Source organism: Daphnia magna, linkage group LG1 (assembly GCF_020631705.1).
Source record: "Daphnia magna isolate NIES linkage group LG1, ASM2063170v1.1, whole genome shotgun sequence".
Taxonomy (NCBI): Eukaryota; Metazoa; Arthropoda; class Branchiopoda; order Diplostraca; family Daphniidae; genus Daphnia; species Daphnia magna.
Window position 1 is genome coordinate 13,978,140 of NC_059182.1, and position 19,876 is coordinate 13,998,015.

General features: G+C 36.9%; 3 protein-coding genes across 4 annotated transcripts in view; 2 read left to right on the plus strand and 1 right to left on the minus strand.

The window, feature by feature from the left end:
- Positions 1 to 3,459, plus strand: part of LOC116930261 (protein prickle) — a 45,852-nt gene extending 42,393 nt beyond the window's left edge. For both annotated transcript variants that reach the window (XM_045174621.1, XM_045174620.1), the window contains 5 exons: positions 421 to 792; positions 1,083 to 1,729; positions 1,811 to 2,278; positions 2,342 to 2,558; positions 2,655 to 3,459. In XM_045174621.1, coding sequence (XP_045030556.1) covers positions 421 to 792; positions 1,083 to 1,729; positions 1,811 to 2,278; positions 2,342 to 2,558; positions 2,655 to 3,022 — 2,072 coding nt within the window. In that variant the 3' untranslated portion in view covers positions 3,023 to 3,459. The remainder of the gene's footprint in view (positions 1 to 420; positions 793 to 1,082; positions 1,730 to 1,810; positions 2,279 to 2,341; positions 2,559 to 2,654) is intronic.
- Positions 3,460 to 3,642: 183 nt separating this feature from the next.
- LOC116930388 lies at positions 3,643 to 4,759 on the plus strand. Its single transcript, XM_032937816.2, has 2 exons — positions 3,643 to 4,549; positions 4,645 to 4,759. The coding sequence occupies exons 1-2, from the start codon at positions 3,991 to 3,993 to the stop codon at positions 4,671 to 4,673; spliced, it is 588 nt and encodes a 195-aa protein (XP_032793707.2). The 5' UTR covers positions 3,643 to 3,990; the 3' UTR covers positions 4,674 to 4,759.
- LOC116930296 (mannosyl-oligosaccharide glucosidase) lies at positions 4,724 to 7,827 on the minus strand. Its single transcript, XM_032937698.2, is given in 8 exon segments — positions 4,724 to 4,881; positions 4,883 to 4,907; positions 4,974 to 5,767; positions 5,769 to 6,860; positions 6,921 to 7,098; positions 7,166 to 7,447; positions 7,449 to 7,513; positions 7,576 to 7,827. Coding segments are annotated over 8 exon segments (2,535 nt in total). The 5' UTR covers positions 7,642 to 7,827; the 3' UTR covers positions 4,724 to 4,848.
- Between the last annotated feature and the right edge of the window lie 12,049 nt (positions 7,828 to 19,876).

The window sequence follows — 19,876 nt, forward strand, 5'->3', positions numbered from 1 at the left end:
TTGAATGTCGCCAAAATCGGGCCGACAGCCGTGGCAGAAAGCCGGGCTCATCCATCAAACAGCGAGCCAAGCGCATATGCAAAATGTGACCTCTGTTGGCTTTGATCAATGATTGAGTTTGCCCTTATTGGGTGTCGATCTTGTCTAATCTCGACGGCGCGATTCTCTGTCTCTCCCCGACACTCTTCAACTCTGACTCAATCGTTTGCCCGATGAATAATGGATAGAAAAAGATTTCCTTCCTCCTCCTACGCGCGAAGGAAAGTTTTGAAAGTTTTCGGAACGACGGCCGAAATTCGTGCCGACTCGATGCGCTTTCCGTGAAAGATTTATTTGCCCATCATCTCGAAAGAATAACAATAAAACACCAACTAATTTACGATTATTATTTGTTAACCCTCTTTATATGGTTTGCTGCAGGTCAAATGACTCACGAAGGCCAGCACTGGCATGCGACGGATGGCTGTTTCTGTTGCCACACGTGCCGGACGTCACTGCTGGGCAGGCCGTTCTTGCCTCGTCGAGGGCTCATCTTTTGCTCGATTGGGTGCAGTAAAGGAGAGCCACCCACGCCGAGCACAGACTCGAACGCACACACGCCCACGCACAGCAACAACAGCAGCAACAGCAACAGTTTGATGCATCATCATCACCAGTCCGGCGTAAGCGGCTCGAGTCCGTCCTTGCTTCCGTCCATCGGCTCGCCTTCGTCGTCCGCCTCCCGCAGTCCGAGACGAATCAGGTCTGGCAAGACCCAACAGCACCAGCAACAGCGATGGCGTGGCCGAAATGGTATTTTCTTTTCGACATCTTTTTCCTTTTCTTTTTTAATGCTCGTAATAATGGTTCGCGCGCCATAACTAAACGTTTTCCATAATTTCAACTTATCACCCAAGCGAATCAATATTTCTTTTTTTAGCACTTTTTTTTTTTCTTTTTATCTATTCTTTTTATTTCGTTACCTGTGGTGTAGGACCATTCGATTTCAATATTGAATTTCTATTAAACACAACGCTAAAACTGTTGGTAACCCTTTGATTGTTGCAAACCTTTAAAAAACAAAAAAAAAAAAAAAAACACAGGTAATCAAGATGACGCTAATTCGGAGACGACTGAAGTATCGGACTATTCCAGTCAGCAGCAAATACTGTCGCCAACATCGCCAGCGAACCCCAACCTGGGCCTACCACCGGCACCGCCACGTAGCGTAACCAGCACGGTCGGCGCTGGATCTGAGTTCAATTCTCCATCGCCCAACCAAGTGCGACGCTCGAAAAGGCAGCCCATGGCGGATTTGTCGAGCCTCGCAGCATCTAGCTGCAATGGCACCACCAGTCCAGTGCCTTTGCCCATGTCGAGCGTCGGCATCGCTCACCGAGGGGTGGTCGACTTGCGCCAGCACGTCTCGGCGCCCGAAGTGGCGCCATCCGCCGCAGCCATCCCGCAAATGAATTTGCAGCAGCAGCAGCAGCAGCAGATTGTTTCTGCTGGCAATTCGCCCACTCACGTTTACAGATCTCCGCGAATGGGCCGAAAGAGCCTGCGCCCCTATCAAACAGCACAGCAGCAGCCAGCCCCTCCGCTCTACGAGAATCATCCGCCCTTGGAAAACCTTTCGCTCGACGACTCGCCACGCTATCGATCCGAAACGATGACGTATTCAGTCCTCCCCATCGCTAGCCCTGAGCAGCAGCAGGTGGAGCCGAAATCAAGCGAAACACCCCGCCAGGTAACGATCAATTTGTCAGCAATGCACGGACGTCTTTGCTAATGACTTTTGTTTTTTCCTCTCTCTCTCTTTTCTCCGTAGGAGGTGCAAACGGAAAATGCGGTCGTGGCGCCTGCGAACGCTCAATCTCCGCCCGAACAGGCGACAACCACCGATGCTGCGGTTTTGAATTTGGAACAGCTTTTGAGCAAAGTGGCTGCAGGTGGGGCGGGGCCCTTATTGACCAAGCAGGTGCTCGATAAGTTATTGGAAGCCGCAGCTGCGGCCAATTTGATCCAGCCGCAGCAACAGCCGCAGCAGCAACAGACGGGTTTGCGGCGCAGCCCCGACTCGCATTCGACGTCTCTTCCGGACTTGACGTCTCAAACTGAACCGGACGGTAATACTCAAACCGGATCAAACGATGACGAAGACGACGGAAGTCCGGCAGATGCAAATTCGCCGGTGGGCGAAGGCTGCACGCCCAGAAAATCCAATTTGATGAGTGGGCGGAGTAAGAATGGTGGGGCGGATTCCAGACAACTGAGCGTCAGATTTGATCCCAACCAAGTGAGTCATATTTGTACTTATTGTCTGAGCTAACTTAATGTTTTTTTTTTTTCCATAATAAAGGTACCTATGATCGACGGAGCATCAGGCGGTGGAAGAACTCCTGAAGGAGACACTAGCAGTAGTAGCAGTAGCGGTGGCTGCCGTAAAACCAACGATCATCACCATCCTTCGTCGTGCTCATCATCTTTTTCATTCAAGAGTGGTGGCCGTCGAAAACAACAAGTTCAACAACAAAATGCCAATGTTCCACGCTCTCATTCTTATTCCGGTCGCAGTGGTACGCTTGATTTTGATTTAGATATTTTTTTTTTTCTATTGCCCGACCAACACATCTTGTTTAACAATGCTAATTTTCAATTGACTCGTCGTTTAGCTCTGGAAGAGGCGATGGATAGTGGCACTTCCAGTTTTGGAAGCCGAGCTGAGGCTGGGCCCAGCAGTGGACGGACTGTCAACAGACACCGCCCGATTAACGACATGGATATGGTGAGCGTCTGCTCCACCTGCTCGAGCTCGAGCAGCGATGAGGAAGAAGACTATTCATCTTATCGTTTACCTGCGGCGCGTCGTGCGGCTTACGGTGGCGTGCGCATCAGCTACGTGCCCAATGACGCCATGGCATTAGCTTCAGCCCGCCAGCGGTCTCAAACCCTTCAATCTTCATCGGCAGGACAATCATCGAGAACCGCCTCCAACGCTGGAGGCGACAAAGAAAAGGACAAGAATTGCATCATATCTTAACGGATACATAGAGTACACAACTCACTTAATATTATACTCAGTGAAAGGAAAAGGTCAATCGATGCTGTCTCGTAACAAAAGATGCATGTCTGTTTGCCTTATCATATAATACCCCCGATAGAATAACGCTAACGAACAATTTCAGTTATGTTTTCTTGGTACCGTTAAATGGTGAGAACCCCCCCACCCCCCTCCCCGTAAAAAAAAGAGGACTTGTGGAGAAGACAAATGTTGACGACGTACTGCTGTCGTATTTTTCGCTGACAAACGAACGACGACAAAGCAAATGTGGTTTGCTTGAATGACGTCAACTCCTCCAACAACACACCAACTGTTTGTTCTCGTGCAATAATAGGATTTCTTATTTTATGCAAATGTTTAATAATTATTTATATATAAATATGTATATTGTCAATATATACAGTATATCAAACGAGCAAGATTGGCTACAAATACAACTTTTGACTTAACGTAAAATGGCACGTGGTTACCTGCTACCGTAAGTATCGACAACTCAACATTGAAAAACTGATTACATTTCATCTCGTTACAAGTTTACATTAACCATTGTACTGTAGTGTACCTTTCAGAACAGGTTCAACCAAGTGGGAGTGACCGTATTTCTTCGTATGGTACGTATATCGCCACGTACTGTAATGCTTTACTGGTAAGAAACAGTGGTCTAACGTCGGGATGACGCTACCAGTCCCATGAAGCCATGCACTCTGGAGAGACTCTCATCTCGTCATTCTGTCAAAACAAAGGTGAATTTCACTGTTGTTTATTGCTTCACAGTTGACGTAGTTTGTGCTAGTTAAAAAACAAGTTATAAATTATTGTGTAACAAGTGCAATCAGAAACTTTGCAAACGACTTCTTTATAGATATCGAATTTTGTAGTTTCCCAGGTGACCGATACTTAACGGAGAACAGACTTGAATACTTGACGTTACCTTGCACCGTCGAAACATGTTCAGCCTAGACGATGAAGACACCAGTCAGTCGGAAATAAACAGTATAGGAATAATCTCCGTTGATTGTGAAAATGAGGAGAATAAGATGTACCGAAACAAGTCGGAAGTCTACAGAAGGTTGGAATGTAACATGAACATTTTTAGAACAAACCCCGTTGACGCGTCTGACGTTTTCGAATCTACGTCTCGTTTCGACAACCTTATCCTCAACGGCTCAGTGTCTGTTCCGACAAGCTCGTTCGCTTGCAATAGCAAGTGCATAGAAGAAGTTTCAACTATTAAAATTGTCAACAGCCCTCCTGTAGAAGAATCGCCCAACGAATTTGAAATGGCAAACTTGACTGGCTCAGCAAGACCGATGAAAGCTTCGCCAGACGACAATAAATATGGCAATCGCACATCAGCAAGATCGACGGCTCAAGACAGTGGTGACGATAGATTTGCCAGTCCTTACGTAGCCCCGTTACCATACGTCGATCAGCGAAAACGTCGTTTCGTAATGACAGTTACCATAGCATCGGTAGTAGGAGTTACAGTCGTCATTGTTGTCATAGGTAAAACGCTTGCAAAACAAAATGAATACGTTTTTATCCTACATAATTTTTTGCAGTAACGCACCTTTTTTTGGTTATTTTGCTCGCATTCCCAGTGTTGCTTACCTTCAGCCTCCATCGCTAATGTTGGCCATGAGGAACTATCGTGAATCATCAGTAACACCCTTTCAAGAATTCAAATACACACAGTGTATTGCTGTAGAAATTGTACTCATGACATAATATTTTCTTCTCCTCTAGATATTCTTAGAAATGTTTGTACAACTCTGTCGTTGGATGATGTACGCTTGCTTTTCTTTTTAGACGTAGGTTTCTGACATCAGTGGTAAGATCCAGAGTAGACCATCCGGTAAAAGGCCTTTATGAAAAACAGAAAATTTAAATCATTGATTATGCTGTATTTTAAGTTTAAAGAAATTCCAACCTGCAGCCTTGTCCAGCTCCATTGGCATCATTGTATTGCTCCCAAATGTAGCCAGTCTTTCGATATTCGCGTAAAACGTTGGTGATCAGGTTTTCACGAAGCTCATTGTAGAGCAACAACGCTCGAGTTTGATGCGGGCCCTCTACTACTGAGTAGTGGTGCAATGCACGAGCAACTAGATAGTTCACGTTAATCCAAATTGGACCGCGCCAGTACGGAGGATCATGTTCCGTATTACGCTTGTTGTACAAGGGCGACGTTTTAGACAAACTTCTAAGGCCATATTTAGTCCAAAGTAAGTTAGGATTCCGCAAGTCCTGAAGAAGCTGTCCAAGCTGGGGTGAATCAGGCTGTAGAATCTCTACTATCAACGGGAAGAGGCTGACGTAACCAAATGTATCGTCAACAAATCTAGGCGTAGGCTCTTCTGATACCCATCGAATTTTGTCGGGTTTTGGTTGGCCAGCAATGCTTTTGGGTCGCCGGAGCGTGACGTTACTCGAATGCAGGCCATAGTCGGCGTAACGCTTGGCTTTTTCTGACCAATGCTGTGCGTTCAGTAATTCATTGTTCGATAAGAAAACGAACGTCTCGTGGTATTTCCGACCTTCTCGACCAATAATATCAGCGATGGACGCCATTACTTTAGCTGCGAGTGTAATCCAGCAACGTAAGTCAAGATGGCGTTCATATGTTGTTGGATGTGAGGCTCTAGGATAGTCATCCAATCCAGACGATAGAGATTTAGGGTTTAGTTCGCGGGCAGAAGCAGTGTCTCGGCCTCTCCAGTAGTAAGGTTCCTGGTTCTGAACCATGCAAACTAGTATTGAACCAATTGTACCAGGACACCAGGCGTGGCCACATGCGATTGAGTTGCTCCAATTCCAGCGTGCTTATGTCCCGCACAGGTCGGTTCTTGAACATAGCGTCTAGCACTAGGAAAAAGGTTGGTGGGTTTCCTTGATTGTTTCTCTGCACCACAAACTCGTCGGGTACTCGAGCTCTAGCTTCTGAACCTAAAATTTGTTCACGTGGGATCCAACCTTCAACATTCATTAAGTCAAACCAATGCGCCATGATATCGAATGAAATCTCCCGGTCCCATTGACTGATGATGAGATTGTGAAATCCTTCGTCCCATAGAAATCCCCGTGGAAAAAAGCTGCGAGATGGAACAGCTGTGTAGAGTGGTGCATTCCAGTATGGCACAGGTTCTTTGTTGTGAACAGACTGAACTTTGGAGCTTCCATAGAAGTAACCGATGCCCCCTACAAGATTACTCATGGCAGACTTGGCAAAATCTTGTTCCTCTTCACTAAAACCTTTTTCGTTAAGGCGAAACTTGTTTTCAAATTGGATTCGAAACTGTTCCCGGTACTTTTGAAGAAGAGCATCGTACACTTCTCCCCGTAGCAGGATTCCACGTTCAGCAAAGCTGTTTGATTCGTAGACTATTTCCAGCTGAAGGGGTAATTTTCCGGTAACTTGATGTACAACGAAATTGGGTTGCTTTAAATTATCTTCTTTGGCGAACAGAGCACCGGCTAGGCTGATATGACGCTCCTTACTCCTCTTGTCTTCCATCAGTCTTAATCCAGACTGCAAGGCATCTTTAACAAGGTGTGGGCTTGCAACAGTTGTGCTAAGAAATGCAGTATGGACGATTGATTGTTGATTGGCATGATGAAAACTCACTCGAAAGTCCCCGAGCTTTTCAGTGTGCCCATGCACAGCAGAAAGGCCAAGAAATTTGACTGATTCACTGGCATCCATTCCTGATGTGTCCATGTTATCTATCATTCTAATAGGTTGAAGTAGTCCTTTTCCATTGTCATCCAAAGTTAGATAAAAATACAGTGTCACCTGTTGCCCCTTCAGTTCTTTCATCTGTGAACATTCATTATAAGTTTTGGTCAAGATTTGGAAATGAATGAAGCTGTAATTTACCCTTGGTTCAACTTGAATTCTAGCAGTCCAGTCTCCTCCATGATTACCTCCAAGTTTGGTTACAAAAGACGTTTCCAACTGAATAAATTTATCGATAATTACTTGAACACCAAAGTTTCTTCCATCATGTTCTTTCCAACCATATTGCTCCAGGTTGTCCCCTTGGTCACAAAGATGTCTGTATTGGCAGTTTTTAATTAATAGAGAAATAAAATTCTCACATCCATTTATAAAATTTCTTTTACCTCAAGTTTAAGTTACCAGCTGCAGCTACATCAGGCATAAACCACATAAGACCTGCAAGCAAGGAGTGTGTGTCCCTAGACTTCATACCAAAGTAGACTCCAGGTCGAAAACTTCCCCAGTATCTTTCTGGGAAATCATGACTAGAGGGAAAAGCAACCTTGTTTTCAGTCAATGGACTATTCACCCGTGTTTCTAGATAACCCTGGTAGACAAACCAGGAAACAACACTTATGGCGATAACACCAACCCCAGTGTAAAAGGCTTCCATTGTGTTGTTTTCTTGAAATATTAAGTGTTGAAACACCCTGATTGTGACTGTGAGTTGAATGATCTGATGATTTCAATACCTGTTCAAATGATACTTTGGTATTATCAAACTATTCTGTAGCTGCTCAAATATGTAACTTACTTTAGGTCTGTTCTTTTTGGTTTCAGATGCACCTATAACATGGAGTTTTTTGTTTCCACCTGTCATTTTTACAAAAGAACGCAACGAAACAAAACTAAACGATCAAAGATGAATCTACTTGGCTTATGGGTCCTTGAATGTAAACAATGACAAGGTTTGGCTTCTATTAAATTAGCTGTCTTATATTATGTCGAACAAATAGTACATTCTCAAGATAAGCGGTTACAGTGTTACACGTCAGGCATCTGTCAAATCACAAAGATCGTCTGCTTAGACTCCTGTAAATAGGGTTTGTCGATTGTGTCAACTCAAAATTGGTAACGCCAATCCACTTATTCTTTTTGGTTAAATTCTAGATATAGGTTAAAAAGTATCATTTTGGTTCAAAATTAAACGACGATTACGGAAACCAAGATTTTTTTTGCATTAGGATCATAGTTTTTTAAATAAACGTAAAAAACCAAAGAAGAAAACCGAAGAGGAGAGTTGTTACGAAAACATTAGTTTTGTTCCGTTTACTTCAAAAACACCTAGTCTGACGGAAAAAAAAACAACTCAATCAGTTTCGAACTCAAAGTTTAATTTTGAGTATAAGGCGTGATTTTCAAATTTCCAAAGATTGTCCCTTTTTGCAGATTTTAACAAAAGTGGAAGGGGCCTTCCCACTTTTTCCTTTTTGGCTAAATTCTAGATATAACTAAAAATACATCCTGGTGCAATTTCATTGGATTCTAAGAGATGTCGCTTTTTGCGGATTTTGACAAAAGTGGTAAGGGTATAGCCTTCCCACTTTTTCATTTTTTGCTAAATTCTAGATATAACTAAAAATACATGATTTCCATTCCAAATTGAACGAGAATAACAAAAATGAACGTTGTTTTTACATGGGCCTTATAGTTTCTGAAATAAACGTAAAAAACTGCTTATCAAAGTTGCTGCGCTAACTGCAATTTTGTTCCGTATATTTCCAAAACGATTGAATTGATGAAAAAACCAATGAAATTTGAAATCACCGTTCAATTTTAATTGTACTGGTGCAATTTCATTGGATTCTAAGAGATGTCGCTTTTTGCGGATTTTGACAAAAGTGGTAAGGGTATAGCCTTCCCACTTTTTCATTTTTGGCTAAATTCTAGATATAACTAAAAATACATGATTTCCATTCCAAATAGAACGAGAATCACAAAAATGAACGTTGTTTTTACATGGGCCTTATAGTTTCTGAAATTAACGTAAAAACTGCTTATCAAAGTTGCTGCGCTAACTGCAATTTTGTTCCGTATATTTCCAAAACGATTGAATTGATGAAAAAACCAATGAAATTTGAAATCACCGTTCAATTTTAATTGTACTGGTGCAATTTCATTGGATTCTAAGAGATGTCGCTTTTTGCGGATTTTGACAAAAGTGGTAAGGGTATAGCCTTCCCACTTTTTCATTTTTGGCTAAATTCTAGATATAACTAAAAATACATGATTTCCATTCCAAATAGAACGAGAATCACAAAAATGAACGTTGTTTTTACATGGGCCTTATAGTTTCTGAAATTAACGTAAAAAACTGCTTATCATAGTTGCTGCGCTAACTGCAATTTTGTTCCGTATATTTCCAAAACGATTGAATTGATGAAAAAACCAATGAAATTTGAAATCACCGTTCAATTTTAATTGTACTGGTGCAATTTCATTGGATTCTAAGAGATGTCGCTTTTTGCGGATTTTGACAAAAGTGGTAAGGGTATAGCCTTCCCACTTTTTCATTTTTTGCTAAATTCTAGATATAACTAAAAATACATGATTTCCATTCCAAATTGAACGAGAATCACAAAAATGAACGTTGTTTTTACATGGGCCTTATAGTTTCTGAAATTAACGTAAAAACTGCTTTATCAAAGTTGCTGCGCTAACTGCAATTTTGTTCCGTATATTTCCAAAACGATTGAATTGATGAAAAAACCAATGAAATTTGAAATCACCGTTCAATTTTAATTGTACTGGTGCAATTTCATTGGATTCTAAGAGATGTCGCTTTTTGCGGATTTTGACAAAAGTGGTAAGGGTATAGCCTTCCCACTTTTTCATTTTTTGGCTAAATTCTAGATATAACTAAAAATACATGATTTCCATTCCAAATTGAACGAGAATCACAAAAATGAACGTTGTTTTTACATGGGCCTTATAGTTTCTGAAATTAACGTAAAAAACTGCTTATCAAAGTTGCTGCGCTAACTGCAATTTTGTTCCGTATATTTCCAAAACGATTGAATTGATGAAAAAACCAATGAAATTTGAAATCACCGTTCAATTTTAATTGTACTGGTGCAATTTCATTGGATTCTAAGAGATGTCGCTTTTTGCGGATTTTGACAAAAGTGGTAAGGGTATAGCCTTCCCACTTTTTCATTTTTGGCTAAATTCTAGATATAACTAAAAATACATGATTTCCATTCCAAATTGAACGAGAATCACAAAAATGAACGTTGTTTTTACATGGGCCTTATAGTTTCTGAAATTAACGTAAAAAACTGCTTATCATAAGTTGCTGCGCTAACTGCAATTTTGTTCCGTATATTTCCAAAACGATTGAATTGATGAAAAAACCAATGAAATTTGAAATCACCGTTCAATTTTAATTGTACTGGTGCAATTTCATTGGATTCTAAGAGATGTCGCTTTTTGCGGATTTTGACAAAAGTGGTAAGGGTATAGCCTTCCCACTTTTTCATTTTTGGCTAAATTCTAGATATAACTAAAAATACATGATTTCCATTCCAAATAGAACGAGAATCACAAAAATGAACGTTGTTTTTACATGGGCCTTATAGTTTCTGAAATTAACGTAAAAAACTGCTTATCATAGTTGCTGCGCTAACTGCAATTTTGTTCCGTATATTTCCAAAACGATTGAATTGATGAAAAAACCAATGAAATTTGAAATCACCGTTCAATTTTAATTGTACTGGTGCAATTTCATTGGATTCTAAGAGATGTCGCTTTTTGCGGATTTTGACAAAAGTGGTTCATGGGCCTTCCCACTTTTTCATTTTTGGCTAAATTCTAGATATAACTAAAAATACATGATTTCCATTCCAAATTGAACGAGAATCACAAAAATGAACGTTGTTTTTACATGGGCCTTATAGTTTCTGAAATTAACGTAAAAAACTGCTTATCAAAGTTGCTGCGCTAACTGCAATTTTGTTCCGTATATTTCCAAAACGATTGAATTGATGAAAAAACCAATGAAATTTGAAATCACCGTTCAATTTTAATTGTACTGGTGCAATTTCATTGGATTCTAAGAGATGTCGCTTTTTGCGGATTTTGACAAAAGTGGTTAAGGGTATAGCCTTCCCACTTTTTCATTTTTGGCTAAATTCTAGATATAACTAAAAATACATGATTTCCATTCCAAATTGAACGAGAATCACAAAAATGAACGTTGTTTTTACATGGGCCTTATAGTTTCTGAAATTAACGTAAAAAACTGCTTATCAAAGTTGCTGCGCTAACTGCAATTTTGTTCCGTATATTTCCAAAACGATTGAATTGATGAAAAAACCAATGAAATTTGAAATCACCGTTCAATTTTAATTGTACTGGTGCAATTTCATTGGATTCTAAGAGATGTCGCTTTTTGCGGATTTTGACAAAAGTGGTAAGGGTATAGCCTTCCCACTTTTTCATTTTTGCTAAATTCTAGATATAACTAAAAATACATGATTTCCATTCCAAATTGAACGAGAATCACAAAAATGAACGTTGTTTTTACATGGGCCTTATAGTTTCTGAAATTAACGTAAAAAACTGCTTATCAAAGTTGCTGCGCTAACTGCAATTTTGTTCCGTATATTTCCAAAACGATTGAATTGATGAAAAAACCAATGAAATTTGAAATCACCGTTCAATTTTAATTGTACTGGTGCAATTTCATTGGATTCTAAGAGATGTCGCTTTTTGCGGATTTTGACAAAAGTGGTAAGGGTATAGCCTTCCCACTTTTTCATTTTTGGCTAAATTCTAGATATAACTAAAAATACATGATTTCCATTCCAAATTGAACGAGAATCACAAAAATGAACGTTGTTTTTACATGGGCCTTATAGTTTCTGAAATTAACGTAAAAAACTGCTTATCAAAGTTGCTGCGCTAACTGCAATTTTGTTCCGTATATTTCCAAAACGATTGAATTGATGAAAAAACCAATGAAATTTGAAATCACCGTTCAATTTTAATTGTACTGGTGCAATTTCATTGGATTCTAAGAGATGTCGCTTTTTGCGGATTTTGACAAAAGTGGTAAGGGTATAGCCTTCCCACTTTTTCATTTTTGGCTAAATTCTAGATATAACTAAAAATACATGATTTCCATTCCAAATTGAACGAGAATCACAAAAATGAACGTTGTTTTTACATGGGCCTTATAGTTTCTGAAATTAACGTAAAAACTGCTTATCAAAGTTGCTGCGCTAACTGCAATTTTGTTCCGTATATTTCCAAAACGATTGAATTGATGAAAAAACCAATGAAATTTGAAATCACCGTTCAATTTTAATTGTACTGGTGCAATTTCATTGGATTCTAAGAGATGTCGCTTTTTGCGGATTTTGACAAAAGTGGTAAGGGTATAGCCTTCCCACTTTTTCATTTTTGGCTAAATTCTAGATATAACTAAAAATACATGATTTCCATTCCAAATTGAACGAGAATCACAAAAATGAACGTTGTTTTTACATGGGCCTTATAGTTTCTGAAATTAACGTAAAAAACTGCTTATCAAAGTTGCTGCGCTAACTGCAATTTTGTTCCGTATATTTCCAAAACGATTGAATTGATGAAAAAACCAATGAAATTTGAAATCACCGTTCAATTTTAATTGTACTGGTGCAATTTCATTGGATTCTAAGAGATGTCGCTTTTTGCGGATTTTGACAAAAGTGGTAAGGGTATAGCCTTCCCACTTTTTCATTTTTGGCTAAATTCTAGATATAACTAAAAATACATGATTTCCATTCCAAATTGAACGAGAATCACAAAAATGAACGTTGTTTTTACATGGGCCTTATAGTTTCTGAAATTAACGTAAAAAACTGCTTATCAAAGTTGCTGCGCTAACTGCAATTTTGTTCCGTATATTTCCAAAACGATTGAATTGATGAAAAAACCAATGAAATTTGAAATCACCGTTCAATTTTAATTGTACTGGTGCAATTTCATTGGATTCTAAGAGATGTCGCTTTTTGCGGATTTTGACAAAAGTGGTAAGGGTATAGCTTTGGGCCCACTTTTTCATTTTTGGCTAAATTCTAGATATAACTAAAAATACATGATTTCCATTCCAAATTGAACGAGAATCACAAAAATGAACGTTGTTTTTACATGGGCCTTATAGTTTTATCTGAAAATTAACGTAAAAAACTGCTTATCAAAGTTGCTGCGCTAACTGCAATTTTGTTCCGTATATTTCCAAAACGATTGAATTGATGAAAAAACCAATGAAATTTGAAATCACCGTTCAATTTTAATTGTACTGGTGCAATTTCATTGGATTCTAAGAGATGTCGCTTTTTGCGGATTTTGACAAAAGTGGTAAGGGTTAGCCTTCCCCCTTTTCTTTTTTTCATTTTTGGCTAAATTCTAGATATAACTAAAAATACATGATTTCCATTCCAAATTGAACGAGAATCACAAAAATGAACGTTGTTTTTACATGGGCCTTATAGTTTCTGAAATTAACGTAAAAAACTGCTTATCAAAGTTGCTGCGCTAACTGCAATTTTGTTCCGTATATTTCCAAAACGATTGAATTGATGAAAAAACCAATGAAATTTGAAATCACCGTTCAATTTTAATTGTACTGGTGCAATTTCATTGGATTCTAAGAGATGTCGCTTTTTGCGGATTTTGACAAAAGTGGTAAGGGTATAGCCTTCCCACTTTTTCATTTTTGGCTAAATTCTAGATATAACTAAAAATACATGATTTCCATTCCAAATTGAACGAGAATCACAAAAATGAACGTTGTTTTTACATGGGCCTTATAGTTTCTGAAATTAACGTAAAAACTGCTTATCAAAGTTGCTGCGCTAACTGCAATTTTGTTCCGTATATTTCCAAAACGATTGAATTGATGAAAAAACCAATGAAATTTGAAATCACCGTTCAATTTTAATTGTACTGGTGCAATTTCATTGGATTCTAAGAGATGTCGCTTTTTGCGGATTTTGACAAAAGTGGTAAGGGTATAGCCTTCCCACTTTTTCATTTTTGGCTAAATTCTAGATATAACTAAAAATACATGATTTCCATTCCAAATTGAACGAGAATCACAAAAATGAACGTTGTTTTTACATGGGCCTTATAGTTTCTGAAATTAACGTAAAAAACTGCTTATCAAAGTTGCTGCGCTAACTGCAATTTTGTTCCGTATATTTCCAAAACGATTGAATTGATGAAAAAACCAATGAAATTTGAAATCACCGTTCAATTTTAATTGTACTGGTGCAATTTCATTGGATTCTAAGAGATGTCGCTTTTTGCGGATTTTGACAAAAGTGGTAAGGGTATAGCCTTCCCACTTTTTCATTTTTGGCTAAATTCTAGATATAACTAAAAATACATGATTTCCATTCCAAATTGAACGAGAATCACAAAAATGAACGTTGTTTTTACATGGGCCTTATAGTTTCTGAAATTAACGTAAAAAACTGCTTATCAAAGTTGCTGCGCTAACTGCAATTTTGTTCCGTATATTTCCAAAACGATTGAATTGATGAAAAAACCAATGAAATTTGAAATCACCGTTCAATTTTAATTGTACTGGTGCAATTTCATTGGATTCTAAGAGATGTCGCTTTTTGCGGATTTTGACAAAAGTGGTAAGGGTATAGCCTTCCCACTTTTTCATTTTTGGCTAAATTCTAGATATAACTAAAAATACATGATTTCCATTCCAAATTGAACGAGAATCACAAAAATGAACGTTGTTTTTACATGGGCCTTATAGTTTCTGAAATTAACGTAAAAAACTGCTTATCAAAGTTGCTGCGCTAACTGCAATTTTGTTCCGTATATTTCCAAAACGATTGAATTGATGAAAAAACCAATGAAATTTGAAATCACCGTTCAATTTTAATTGTACTGGTGCAATTTCATTGGATTCTAAGAGATGCTTTTTGCGATTTTGACAAAAGTGGTAGGGTTAGCCTTCCCTTTTTCATTTTTGTTAAATTTTAAAAAAAAAAAAAAAAAAAAAATTTTTTTTAAAAAAAAAAAAAAAAAAAAAAAAAATGACGTTGTTTTTACATGGGCCTTATAGTTTTCTGAATTAACGCTAAAAGAACAACTTATTAAAATATCTTTAATTTTGTTCCGTATATTTCCAAAACGATTGAATTGATGAAAAAACCAATGAAATTTGAAATCACCGTTCAATTTTAATTGTACTGGTGCAATTTCATTGGATTCTAAGAGATGTCGCTTTTTGCGGATTTTGACAAAAGTGGTAAGGGTATAGCCTTCCCACTTTTTCATTTTTTGCTAAATTCTAGATATAACTAAAAATACATGATTTCCATTCCAAATTGAACGAGAATCACAAAAATGAACGTTGTTTTTACATGGGCCTTATAGTTTCTGAAATTAACGTAAAAAACTGCTTATCAAAGTTGCTGCGCTAACTGCAATTTTGTTCCGTATATTTCCAAAACGATTGAATTGATGAAAAAACCAATGAAATTTGAAATCACCGTTCAATTTTAATTGTACTGGTGCAATTTCATTGGATTCTAAGAGATGTCGCTTTTTGCGGATTTTGACAAAAGTGGTAAGGGTATAGCCTTCCCACTTTTTCATTTTTGGCTAAATTCTAGATATAACTAAAAATACATGATTTCCATTCCAAATTGAACGAGAATCACAAAAATGAACGTTGTTTTTACATGGGCCTTATAGTTTCTGAAATTAACGTAAAAAACTGCTTATCAAAGTTGCTGCGCTAACTGCAATTTTGTTCCGTATATTTCCAAAACGATTGAATTGATGAAAAACCAATGAAATTTGAAATCCGTTTTTTTTAAAAATAATTAGAGTTTTTTTCCTTATTTCAAAACGATTGAATTGATGAAAAAACCAATGAAATTTGAAATCACCGTTCAATTTTAATTGTACTGGTGCAATTTCATTGGATTCTAAGAGATGTCGCTTTTTGCGGATTTTGACAAAAGTGGTAAGGGTATAGCCTTCCCACTTTTTCATTTTTGCTAAATTCTAGATATAACTAAAAATACATGATTTCCATTCCAAATTGAACGAGAATCACAAAAATGAACGTTGTTTTTACATGGGCCTTATAGTTTCTGAAATTAACGTAAAAAACTGCTTATCAAAGTTGCTGCGCTAACTGCAATTTTGTTCCGTATATTTCCAAAACGATTGAATTGATGAAAAAACCAATGAAATTTGAAATCACCGTTCAATTTTAATTGTACTGGTGCAATTTCATTGGATTCTAAGAGATGTCGCTTTTTGCGGATTTTGACAAAAGTGGAAAGGGTATAGCCTTCCCACTTTTTCATTTTTGGCTTATAAATTCTAGATATAACTAAAAATACATGATTTCCATTCCAAATAGAACGAGAATCACAAAAATGAACGTTGTTTTTACATGGGCCTTATAGTTTCTGAAAAAAACGTAAAAAACTGCTTATCAAAGTTGCTGCGCTAACTGCAATTTTGTTCCGTATATTTCCAAAACGATTGAATTGATGAAAAAACCAATGAAATTTGAAATCACCGTTCAATTTTAATTGTACTGGTGCAATTTCATTGGATTCTAAGAGATGTCGCTTTTTGCGGATTTTGACAAAAGTGGTAAGGGTATAGCCTTCCCACTTTTTCATTTTTTGCTAAATTCTAGATATAACTAAAAATACATGATTTCCATTCCAAATTGAACGAGAATCACAAAAATGAACGTTGTTTTTACATGGGCCTTATAGTTTCTGAAATTAACGTAAAAACTGCTTATCAAAGTTGCTGCGCTAACTGCAATTTTGTTCCGTATATTTCCAAAACGATTGAATTGATGAAAAAACCAATGAAATTTGAAATCACCGTTCAATTTTAATTGTACTGGTGCAATTTCATTGGATTCTAAGAGATGTCGCTTTTTGCGGATTTTGACAAAAGTGGTAAGGGTATAGCCTTCCCACTTTTTCATTTTTGCTAAATTCTAGATATAACTAAAAATACATGATTTCCATTCCAAATTGAACGAGAATCACAAAAATGAACGTTGTTTTTACATGGGCCTTATAGTTTCTGAAATTAACGTAAAAAACTGCTTATCAAAGTTGCTGCGCTAACTGCAATTTTGTTCCGTATATTTCCAAAACGATTGAATTGATGAAAAAACCAATGAAATTTGAAATCACCGTTCAATTTTAATTGTACTGGTGCAATTTCATTGGATTCTAAGAGATGTCGCTTTTTGCGGATTTTGACAAAAGTGGTAAGGGTATAGCCTTCCCACTTTTTCATTTTTGGCTAAATTCTAGATATAACTAAAAATACATGATTTCCATTCCAAATTGAACGAGAATCACAAAAATGAACGTTGTTTTTACATGGGCCTTATAGTTTCTGAAATTAACGTAAAAAACTGCTTATCAAAGTTGCTGCGCTAACTGCAATTTTGTTCCGTATATTTCCAAAACGATTGAATTGATGAAAAAACCAATGAAATTTGAAATCACCGTTCAATTTTAATTGTACTGGTGCAATTTCATTGGATTCTAAGAGATGTCGCTTTTTGCGGATTTTGACAAAAGTGGTAAGGGTATAGCCTTCCCACTTTTTCATTTTTTGCTAAATTCTAGATATAACTAAAAATACATGATTTCCATTCCAAATTGAACGAGAATCACAAAAATGAACGTTGTTTTTACATGGGCCTTATAGTTTCTGAAATTAACGTAAAAAACTGCTTATCAAAGTTGCTGCGCTAACTGCAATTTTGTTCCGTATATTTCCAAAACGATTGAATTGATGAAAAAACCAATGAAATTTGAAATCACCGTTCAATTTTAATTGTACTGGTGCAATTTCATTGGATTCTAAGAGATGTCGCTTTTTGCGGATTTTGACAAAAGTGGTAAGGGTATAGCCTTCCCACTTTTTCATTTTTGGCTAAATTCTAGATATAACTAAAAATACATGATTTCCATTCCAAATTGAACGAGAATCACAAAAATGAACGTTGTTTTTACATGGGCCTTATAGTTTCTGAAATTAACGTAAAAAACTGCTTATCAAAGTTGCTGCGCTAACTGCAATTTTGTTCCGTATATTTCCAAAACGATTGAATTGATGAAAAAACCAATGAAATTTGAAATCACCGTTCAATTTTAATTGTACTGGTGCAATTTCATTGGATTCTAAGAGATGTCGCTTTTTGCGGATTTTGACAAAAGTGGTAAGGGTATAGCCTTCCCACTTTTTCATTTTTGGCTAAATTCTAGATATAACTAAAAATACATGATTTCCATTCCAAATTGAACGAGAATCACAAAAATGAACGTTGTTTTTACATGGGCCTTATAGTTTCTGAAATTAACGTAAAAAACTGCTTATCAAAGTTGCTGCGCTAACTGCAATTTTGTTCCGTATATTTCCAAAACGATTGAATTGATGAAAAAACCAATGAAATTTGAAATCACCGTTCAATTTTAATTGTACTGGTGCAATTTCATTGGATTCTAAGAGATGTCGCTTTTTGCGGATTTTGACAAAAGTGGTAAGGGTATAGCCTTTCCCACTTTTTCATTTTTGCTAAATTCTAGATATAACTAAAAATACATGATTTCCATTCCAAATTGAACGAGAATCACAAAAATGAACGTTGTTTTTACATGGGCCTTATAGTTTCTGAAATTAACGTAAAAACTGCTTATCAAAGTTGCTGCGCTAACTGCAATTTTGTTCCGTATATTTCCAAAACGATTGAATTGATGAAAAAACCAATGAAATTTGAAATCACCGTTCAATTTTAATTGTACTGGTGCAATTTCATTGGATTCTAAGAGATGTCGCTTTTTGCGGATTTTGACAAAAGTGGTAAGGGTATAGCCTTCCCACTTTTTCATTTTTGGCTAAATTCTAGATATAACTAAAAATACATGATTTCCATTCCAAATTGAACGAGAATCACAAAAATGAACGTTGTTTTTACATGGGCCTTATAGTTTCTGAAATTAACGTAAAAAACTGCTTATCAAAGTTGCTGCGCTAACTGCAATTTTGTTCCGTATATTTCCAAAACGATTGAATTGATGAAAAAACCAATGAAATTTGAAATCACCGTTCAATTTTAATTGTACTGGTGCAATTTCATTGGATTCTAAGAGATGTCGCTTTTTGCGGATTTTGACAAAAGTGGTAAGGGTATAGCCTTCCCACTTTTTCATTTTTTGCTAAATTCTAGATATAACTAAAAATACATGATTTCCATTCCAAATTGAACGAGAATCACAAAAATGAACGTTGTTTTTACATGGGCCTTATAGTTTCTGAAATTAACGTAAAAACTGCTTATCAAAGTTGCTGCGCTAACTGCAATTTTGTTCCGTATATTTCCAAAACGATTGAATTGATGAAAAAACCAATGAAATTTGAAATCACCGTTCAATTTTAATTGTACTGGTGCAATTTCATTGGATTCTAAGAGATGTCGCTTTTTGCGGATTTTGACAAAAGTGGTAAGGGTATAGCCTTCCCACTTTTTCATTTTTGGCTAAATTCTAGATATAACTAAAAATACATGATTTCCATTCCAAATTGAACGAGAATCACAAAAATGAACGTTGTTTTTACATGGGCCTTATAGTTTCTGAAATATAACGTAAAAAACTGCTTATCAAAGTTTCTGCGCTAACTGCAATTTTGTTCCGTATATTTCCAAAACGATTGAATTGATGAAAAAACCAATGAAATTTGAAATCACCGTTCAATTTTAATTGTACTGGTGCAATTTCATTGGATTCTAAGAGATGTCGCTTTTTGCGGATTTTGACAAAAGTGGTAAGGGTATAGCCTTCCCACTTTTTCATTTTTGGCTAAATTCTAGATATAACTAAAAATACATGATTTCCATTCCAAATTGAACGAGAATCACAAAAATGAACGTTGTTTTTACATGGGCCTTATAGTTTCTGAAATTAACGTAAAAAACTGCTTATCAAAGTTGCTGCGCTAACTGCAATTTTGTTCCGTATATTTCCAAAACGATTGAATTGATGAAAAAA

Coding starts and splice junctions, on each gene's coding strand:
- LOC116930388 (XM_032937816.2), top strand. CDS start 3,991: ATGTTCAGCCTAGACGATGAAGACACCAGTCAGTCGGAAATAAACAGT. Junction 4,550..4,644: donor AGTCGTCATTGTTGTCATAG/GTAAAACGCTTG, acceptor TCGCATTCCCAG/TGTTGCTTACCTTCAGCCTC.